Raw genomic sequence first — 9936 nt, forward strand, 5'->3', positions numbered from 1 at the left:
AAGACCCTGACATTGAAAAATTTTTTTGTGTGCCCTTTCACTGATACGGCTTATGTGCGCGCGCATCTCAGTGCGAGTCTTCGTTGTTTTCTTCCTTTCAATAAAACTTCAGTTGTTAGTCCAGCCTCGTCTTGTTTGCTTCTTCCTTTGTGTCGCGTCTTCTGGCTGGTTTAAAATGAGTTCTGTTGACTTGCGTTTTTGATAGCCATAGTGTGCTTCAGTCATGAGATGATGTTTGCTACAAATTGACAACATCCGAGTGAGGATGATTTTCTCTAGTCCCTTTGAAAAAACTGGGAGGATCGATATTGGATGGTAGTTTTTTTATCTTCTGCCTGACACCTTTCTTAAAAATGGTGGTTACTCTTGCTGTTTTCATTCTTCGTGAGCATGTCCCATCGGTGACGGTGGCTTTGCAGCACATGCTTTATAATGACTGAGTGTCGCAACAAATGGCAGGAAAGGGCGTAAACACACACGGGATGAGCAGCACCTAATGGATGAACTCGAAGCGCGCACTGTTGCAGGCGAGAGTCGTGCGGGACCTCCGCGGCGGACGGGACGGAAGCGCAAGAGCCGGGGCGGGGCGCCGTGGAACTGAGGCCGCACCCACCCGGTGCTGCCCACGGCTGGCACCTCCACACTTACCACTAGCGAGCCAGCAGGCACGGCTAAACCCTGGCAGCTGTACATTCCACCAACTACCACCTCCGGGTTAAGCGCCGCCCGAAGGTGACGTCATCACGCCTCCTGACGACTTGCTGCCGCTGCGTCAGTTCCCAGTTGAGATGCCGACCAGAGTCAGTGCTGCCACCCATCGGCGGCTTTTGACTCTTCTTTCGACGCCTGGCGTGTTCGACGAATCGAAAGCCGAGAAAAGTATTCTGACGAGACTCACCTACGGCGAGGGTCATTGCGTGTCCGCCAGCTGTGGTGCCGCGTCGGCTGAGAAGACAGCTGCGGTGGACACGGCCGCGAGCATTGCCGAGAAACGCTGCGCGTGAGCTTGAACGACGGCACAACACGGCTCTACGAGTGGGAAATACTAGCGTAGGCGTGTTCTAACTCTTCCTGCCTGCTCGCACCCGGCGTCTGCGGCGAAGTTCGTCTGCCGTTCGAAATATGCGACGAGTGCCGGTGTCCCCTCTCGGTCTCCGTCTCTGCCTGTGCCAAGAAACCGTTCGGTGCGCATGTGAGGCTCGTAGTTCACGTGCTGTGTAGAACAAATGGCGGAATTACTGCTGTAGGCCCAAGTAGTAGCGGCACCTGTTTCAACACACGCGAGGGAAAAATTCTCTCTTCAACATGTTTGTCGATGTGTCTGAATTTTTCAAACCTCGACGCAATCAATAGACTACCGCTACTGTGGCTACATCAACATCTCATCACTGGACAAAATGTGTGATTGCTGCTGCTTGTCAGGGTCCCGATACTTTGTAGTATTTATGCTTTTTATGTTTGCAACGTCGTAAAGATGTGCCTAGAATTGAGTTGTGAGCTGCTTTTTCAAGGAGGCGTTTTGTTCTAAATTAAATTTGGAGCATTTTAACCCCTAGAAACTGCTTTTTGCTGTGTAGGGCACTAGCTACGGCAGTGTTTGACTGCGAATGCAAAGACACAGTGCTGCAAAATAACATCATTTTGTCCTCGGCTACGGGTTGACATTCAAGAGCACCACGTCATGTAATTTTGCAGTTCTCATAAATGCATGCTCGCTTCTTTTTACTCTGTAAGCAGAGAAGGGGCACAAAAGTTGTCTGCCTACCTTAATGATTGTACAAACGCTGCCTTTAAATATAACTCCACATAGAACATACGCGATGCAGTTCATAAGGCTCCCTGTTTGTATGTATTTGCCAGGTCTGAAATAGGAAGCTTACTTCGTGATGTCCGTTCGAACAGTTTTTACTTGCGCTAGTTTTTGCGGCAAAAGCCGGCGACAATAATAATGTTGAGTTCTGCGCTGATTGTTTATTGATAAATGCATTAATTTAACTTATGTTGGCGAGCTTATCCCTTTCATCTCGTATGAGAAGCGGAGTCTGCAGAAGCCATGTTCTTATCAGACTCAACAAGAGTTGTCTCTAAATTCTCTCGCTGCAGCTCTATGTTCAATCTGTGCAGTTGTCAAGTGACATGATTTGTTTGTTGGCTTTCCTCTTTATTTCGGGGCTTTCTAACACTCATGCGTCCCGGTGAAGCTTGCGTGGCGTTACGCAAAAATTCATGTTACATAGAATTATTCCATTCGTTTTCGCTCAAAATAATTGTCCAATTATCGCGCTACAAGATTCGCACCTATGAAAAGGTTTTCTTTATTAATGCGATGGCGTTAACTGTGCATTTCCTGCTTTCTCCTGCGTTTCCCACATGTGATTGCGCAAAGCTGTATACTTGCATCGCCAGAACGCTGATGCAAGATGCAAGAACGCTGACGCATCGCCAGAACGCTGATGCGGAAAAACACTGGCCTTGCGATATGAGCACCAAAGCCACCGACGTGGCAATGGTTGGCGATAGTGTATATACTGAGCTACTTCCCACGTGACCCTCGGTGAGATACCGGTTATGAGCTGTGCAGTTGTTGCTGCCTTAGTGACATGGCACATACCCGCGACCGGCGTTTGGACAGTGTGCAGTGAGGAGAGCTGTGAGAAGAGGGTAAGCTGGTGCCAAGCTAATGGTTGTGCTTTGGGTAGTAAGACAAAGATTAAACATCACAGAATTGAATACATCAAATTAAGGGCCAGCGTGCGGAAAAAGCGAACGTCGTCGTCTTTGTTCATGGCTGAACCAGGAAGGCGGCGGACCCTCGCATAAATGGTTTAGTGAAAGTGAACGGAGCAGCTGGTTGGAAGACACCCGGGCAGCGAGTTTCCAAGCTTCAACCGAATAGACAGTGAAACCAAATATGCTGTGCTAATTCAGTGTCCTGAAATCGAGCATGTGGCCCGCGGTTTCGATGATGTGCCTTCCAAGAATTCCAGCCGCACTAAGGGGAATATATCGGCAGCAAGCAAAGTTCCCTGGGGACATTTTAAAAGCTACGCACATTGAAGGCGCTTGCTCTTAGCGACACCGATGTCAGCGGTGCAAATTTTGTTATCAGAATTTTTTTCTTCAGGTGAACTTGAACTAATCAATAAATACTGCAGTACTCTGAAGTGTTTATTATTTACCGCAGAAACTACAAGAAAATGCGTCTATATACAACTTAGAAGCAGACAAAAAAAAATAAAACGCATACACATGGCCAAGTTTCACTGCTTGCTATTTCGTCAAGAACTTGCAAATTCGTAAAATCTGGCAGCATCTTTCATGAGCAGGTGTTGATACTCCAAGATATTTTTGCAGCAAATAGCTTACTTTGGCCACCATGCCTGCAGTATTCCACTGACCGAGTGACGTTATGAGTTAACAGACAGCGCCGAGGGGCAGGGGTCTTGGTGGGGGGTTGAGTATATATCAGGGCTGAGTTTAGTGTTCACCGCCTGTTTAGATATTCAGAGGCCTGGACTGGGAACAGTTGGGGATAAGAGTTAAAGAAGGATACCTTAGTAATCTGCGATTCGCTACTGACATAGCCCTGCTGATTCACTCAGGACATGAACTGCAAAGCATGATTAGTGAGCTTATAGGAAAAGCAGAACTGTCGGTTTAAAAGTGCAGAAAACTTAAGTACTTAATTTTTGAACAGTCTCGGAAGGGAACAGCAATTTACAATTGGTAGCGAGGTGCTGGAAGTGGTAAGGGAATACGTCTACTTAGAGCATGTAGTGACCGCAGATCCCAATCACAAGAGCGAAATAACTAGAAGAATAACATTGGGGGGGGGGGGGGGGGATGCATTTGGCAGATTCCCTGAGATTGTGAATTTCAGTTTACGAATATCCCTCAAGCGACAAGTATATGATAGCTGTATCTTATCGGTGCTTGCCTATGGGGCAGGGACGTGGAGGATAATGAAAAGGGTTCAACTTCAGGACAACGCAGCGAGCTACGGAAAATAAAATGATACGCTTAACGTTAAGAAACAGGAAGAGGGCAGAGTGGGTCAGAGAACAAGCGTGGTCTAATGACAACGTAAGAGAAATCAATAGGAAGAAATGGGCTTGAGCAGGGCATGTATTGCGAAGGCAAAATAACCGATGATATAAAGGGTAACGGAATGGATTCCAAGGTAAGGGAAGCATAGCATGGGGCAGCAGAAAGTTAGGTGGACGGATGAGATTAAGAAGTTAGTGGGGACAAGGTGGCCGCAGCTGGTACAGTACAGGGTTAAGTGGAGGGATATGGGAGAAGCCTTTGCCCTGCAGTGGGCGTAGTCGGGCTGAGGATGAGTATGAGGAGCGAGCGAAGTCACGTGGCTTCGAACGATTCACTGACTCTTCGCGTCCAGTGTGCAGCTTTGGCAGCGTTCGCTTCGTGCCAGGAATGAGTGTTGCATTTGTGTGCGATATAATAAATGAAAAGTTCCCAAAAATGTCACCAAGACGTGCCCTCGCCTGTGAGGAAACTCAAGAACGCCATCCTTCACGCGATGAGAAAGCACGCCAACATTAGCCTTGCTGGTACGTGCGTTGGATTTCAGTGATCCATGGGCATTCACGGATAATTGAGCGGGATAAGGCAGCTTTTCGCTTGCTTAGATATTTATCTCTGATGATTTGTGCATGATTTTTTCCTCACTGCATTGTTTACATTTCCTTTGGTGCAATATTTTTATTGCCATCAATGTATCAACTTTGGCTTATTGACCTTGGGAAGAACCATTAAATCACCATTCTACATTATTTTTCAGTGTGTGATTTATGCTCCATCTCAACACTTGCAGTACTATGGAAGCTACAGATCTGGTCAACCAATCAGGAGAGCGGAGACGTCTTAAAAAGGGTGTTCCTTCGCGCCTCGTCGTCTGCTTGCCTGCTCAGAATGTTGCAGAAACGGCACGAATGGGTACAGGAACTAAACAATGCAGGCTACAAATCAGAAGTACACGCCACAAATAGCATCACCTCGACGGTGGCGACAAAAATTGGAGGAGTCACTTAAGCTCCGCCTGAAGGGTATGACTGGATAGCATAGGGGTTAATTCCCAAATATGCGGAGCGTCATTCTCTATTTGCATACATAAAACCCTGAGAGCCTTCATGCCTCTTTTGGTGCTGCGGTTGAGCGATGCGCCACCGTCCTGCGATGGCAGGGGCTCCCAGCGGTGGTCTTTGTGCGACCCAAGTTGATCATCCCGAACGTCCAACCATTAATTTATCTGAGAAATCGGTCTGCAGTTGGAGACGGTATTCCCTGAGCCACTTTTATGGATCGGAACTATGTTAGCAACTTTCCATTCTTGAGGTAAAGGTGAACTGAATGATTTTTAAAATATCATGACTGGGTAATCGGCAATCATGTCGGAATAAGACTTTAAAAATTATAAAGGCATGTCAGCAGGTCCATCTGCAGCGGGGACATTCATATTCGCAAATAATTTCAGACCACTGCACGTCACATTAAATTCAGCCATAGGTTCTAACACAACGCCCTTAGCAACCGGAAGTTCAAAACATGATGTTTTGAAAGCAGACTGGAAATAAATATTGAAGCAGCAGGCCTTGTCACAGTTATCAGTAATTAGTACATTGCCATTGTTTAGACTCAGGATACCAGTTGATTCTCTAACTTTTGTTTCTAAACACTTTCACATTTTTTTTGGGGTTGTTCTTCAACTTAGGACCTTGTTCCAAGAAATATTTATCTTTTGCAACCCTGTTCTTAATTTTATGCCTTTTCCAACACAACATAACAATTTAGGTATTCTATAATTACGATGCTTCCTGCAAATATGTAGGAGGCAATGCCTCATATTAAACAATCGCCTGACCTCCGGAGTAACCCAAGGTTTATCTCTGCGTCTTTTTGCCGTTTGTAAATTATTTCTTCAAGGTTACATCTAAATGTATCCCCACAAGCTATTATAATCTAAGGACTGATTTAAATGGCTGAATACAGGAAAAAATTGGCAAGCTCATCTGATAGTGAAGTGTAATCGCCCTTATCAAAAAGTAAACGCTCCTCGGCCGATCGTGTGAACATGAAAACGGCGTGATTTGAACATGGGCACTGACGCAGTCGTGGTCGCTAATACCCGGAATGACAGACTGCAATGTGTTTGACGTTCAGTGGTTGGTGAGTAAGCCTGTCCTTTGTATTTAAGAGTGCATCGCTGTAATTAAATTACACGAACCGTGGCCAGCACCCTCGAGGCCGCAGCCGCGACAGTGAATCGCGAGTTTCATGCATTTTTGGCACGTTGTCGGCTGTCGGTCATTGTACACATATTGTCCGTTCTAGCCAACGAAGGAGCGGCCGCATGACAATGGTACAGAGCAAAAAACATCTGTTAAATAACACAACAAAACAAGATTTACTGTTTTGGGTGCTGAAATATTCTCGAAGAAAAAAAACAAATTCCTTCCTTTAGAAGACCAGTTTTTCAGTTAACGCTATAGGTACCCTTTTCTTTGAATTTAACAGAAAATATTTACGCGAGGAACATGATTGTTGTTGAATATACGAGAAATTCCGGATGCTGGGGATACTTTATTATTAACATCTGTTTTTAGAATCTGCTTACCTTGATAAATCATTTCATGAAGAGCTCTGCAGATGATATGTTTCGATACACGGCTATGGCAGCAAGACACGTGTTCACTGACCTGAGGAGAGTCTGTGTAGAGTTGGTATGGAAAGATACATTATAGCATACGGTACGCACCGCAGCGAATTTCAGATTAATTTCCGTAACCTCGGCCTTTTTTTCCGCAGCACGGACAACGGTCAGCCCATGGGAGAGTTTGCGCTTCGCCTCCATCAGAATGTGGTCTGTGCAGCCAGGATTCGTTTCCGCGTGATTGGGGTTCAGAAACCGAATGTTACGCCTACAAGCGGACAAGCGCCGAGAGTTGACGCATAAAGCGTCGTCGACGTATAAGCGCCATTTTCCGAGCTACATGAAACGAACCGTGAGCTTTCGCCCGCACTGCATAGAGCATACGAGAGCAAGCCGTCCACTTATGCCCCACTGCGGTGGCTTAGTGGTTAGGGTGCTCAACTACTGAGCCCGAGGACGCGGGCTCGATCCCGGTCGAGGCAGCTGTGCTTTGAGAGAGGCAAAATGCAAGGCGCCCGTGTACTGTGCGATGACAGTGCACTGCAAAATGCAAAAAAGACCAGGTGGTCGAAAATTCCGGAGGCCTCCGCTATACGGCATCCCTCATAACTGATCTCGCTTTGGGACATTAAACCACATATATAAGTCAACTAAGCCATTCATTTCCGTCCTTGCAACGTCGGTTCCTGAGCACGCGAGAACATTACAAATGTGGAAGCTGTCGTCGCGCGCGTGACGTAAATCATGCCCAACGGAGCTGGCGCGACACTGCAACGGCGTGCTGCGCACTTTAGAGAGTGGGGTCAAAGAGACAAGACTTTGCCTACGGCCCCTAGAGATCTTAGGGGCCGCGTCAAGGGTCCCATACAGTCCTTGTACTATGGGACCCTCACCTGTGTAATTCACACGATGTAACAGTTTTCGCAGGAATGAACATTAATTTCATTTGAAAAGCCCATCAGCATCTGCCTTCAAAGCAGAGGTTATGCAGCCGAATGGAAGTGTCCCGTTATTCGGCATATTCGAAGCGCACCCGTCACCACAAGTATCCTACGTATGCTCAGCATCGTAGCTGCAATGCTCATGTGAAATGTGCCAGGGCCTCATCTTTCAATGCGCATGCAAGGACTGAGGGTGATGAAGCATGATTGGCGGCGGAGTACACGCGCACATATGTGAAACTACATGTCACTGCACCTGTCAGCGGGAGTCTCGGTAACATATGCAACATCTGTTGCACGCATACAGAGTATTATTCAATAGTAGAGAGAGACTTCAAGCAGCTTGTTGTGGTCTAACGGGTCGACTGACTCTTGGGATACCAAATGTCTTCGGAGTGCAGCCTGTTTCGCATTACTGGGCTGGGAACCCAGCCATACTCGCAGCGTGCACTCAAGCCGATCGGTGGCCACAGGCGCCATGTGACCTTTGCGCCGCTGCACTGCAGGGGGTGCAAAGATTGTAGTCCCAGGTTTTCCGATGCACGTGTCGTTAGTAAGCTTGAAGGAAATGACACCAGAGAAATAGCTGAAGCCTTCCTAATCATAAAGCAGGTGAGGAATGTGGGAGCACCCGCTCCGTAACTTTGACAAGAAAAAAAGAGCTTGTGTATCTATCTGGCAGAGTGTGTCAATTGATATCGACACAGCTGTCGTCACAGTCATGGGTGTATTTTGTTTGTTTGCTTCTTTCCTTGCACCTTGCTATAAAAGATGAGCTCGTGCAATAAACTACAATTGCAGTGAGCGCCTTATCCACGTTTCTTCTTCGTTCGTCCTGCCTACTAGTCCTGCGCCTTGCATTTTCGAGTCATGCACCAACTCGCACAATAGTCAATTCTTCTGAGCTTCATTTCTAGCTTCATTCTGCTTACGGCCAGGACCAAGCCACGTTAGCTCGCAGGGGGCAGTGCCTTGTCTTGCATAGTGGACAATGTTCGCGGATGCTTTGGCCGCTGAAATTTCTGTGAATACCGCAACTCGTCGCCCAACAGTCGATTATTCTGAGCTTCATTTCTGGCTTCATTCTGCTTACGGCCAGGACCAAGCCACGTTAGCTTGCAAGGGCAGTGCCTTGTCTTGCATAGTGGACAATGTTCGCGGATGCTTTGGCCGCTGAAATTTCTGTGAATACCGCAACTCGTCGCCCAACAGTCGATTATTCTGAGCTTCATTTCTGGCTTCATTCTGCTTACGGCCAGGACCAAGCCACGTTAGCTTGCAAGGGGCAGTGCCTTGTCTTGCATAGTGGACAATGTTCGCGGATGCTTTGGCCGCTGAAATTTCTGTGAATACCGCAACTCGTCGCCCAACAGTCGATTATTCTGAGCTTCATTTCTGGCTTCATTCTGCTTACGGCCAGGACCAAGCCACGTTAGCTTGCAAGGGGCAGTGCCTTGTCTTGCATAGTGGACAATGTTCGCGGATGCTTTGGCCGCTGAAATTTCTGTGAATACCGCAACTCGTCGCCCAACAGTCGATTATTCTGAGCTTCATTTCTGGCTTCATTCTGCTTACGGCCAGGACCAAGCCACGTTAGCTTGCAAGGGGCAGTGCCTTGTCTTGCATAGTGGACAATGTTCGCGGATGCTTTGGCCGCTGAAATTTCTGTGAATACCGCAACTCGTCGCCCAACAGTCGATTATTCTGAGCTTCATTTCTGGCTTCATTCTGCTTACGGCCAGGACCAAGCCACGTTAGCTTGCAAGGGGCAGTGCCTTGTCTTGCATAGTGGACAATGTTCGCGGATGCTTTGGCCGCTGAAATTTCTGTGAATACCGCAACTCGTCGCCCAACAGTCGATTATTCTGAGCTTCATTTCTGGCTTCATTCTGCTTACGGCCAGGACCAAGCCACGTTAGCTTGCAAGGGGCAGTGCCTTGTCTTGCATAGTGGACAATGTTCGCGGATGCTTTGGCCGCTGAAATTTCTGTGAATACCGCAACTCGTCGCCCAACAGTCGATTATTCTGAGCTTCATTTCTGGCTTCATTCTGCTTACGGCCAGGACCAAGCCACGTTAGCTTGCAAGGGGCAGTGCCTTGTCTTGCATAGTGGACAATGTTCGCGGATGCTTTGGCCGCTGAAATTTCTGTGAATACCGCAACTCGTCGCCCAACAGTCGATTATTCTGAGCTTCATTTCTGGCTTCATTCTGCTTACGGCCAGGACCAAGCCACGTTAGCTTGCAAGGGGCAGTGCCTTGTCTTGCATAGTGGACAATGTTCGCGGATGCTTTGGCCGCTGAAATTTCTGTGAATACCGCAAC

At 47.4% G+C, this 9936-nt stretch overlaps 1 protein-coding gene across 6 annotated transcripts in view; it reads left to right on the forward strand.

Annotated features, from left to right (window-relative positions):
* The window catches only part of sog (chordin short gastrulation), a 362751-nt gene extending 357958 nt beyond the window's left edge, over positions 1 to 4793 (forward strand). For all 6 annotated transcript variants that reach the window (XM_077652791.1, XM_077652790.1, XM_077652794.1 and 3 more), the window contains one exon: positions 528 to 4793. In XM_077652791.1, coding sequence (XP_077508917.1) covers positions 528 to 601 — 74 coding nt within the window. In that variant the 3' untranslated portion in view covers positions 602 to 4793. The remainder of the gene's footprint in view (positions 1 to 527) is intronic.
* Positions 4794 to 9936: the final 5143 nt, after the last annotated feature.

This window comes from Amblyomma americanum, chromosome 2 (genome assembly GCF_052857255.1).
Source record: "Amblyomma americanum isolate KBUSLIRL-KWMA chromosome 2, ASM5285725v1, whole genome shotgun sequence".
NCBI classification, from domain to species: Eukaryota; Metazoa; Arthropoda; class Arachnida; order Ixodida; family Ixodidae; genus Amblyomma; species Amblyomma americanum.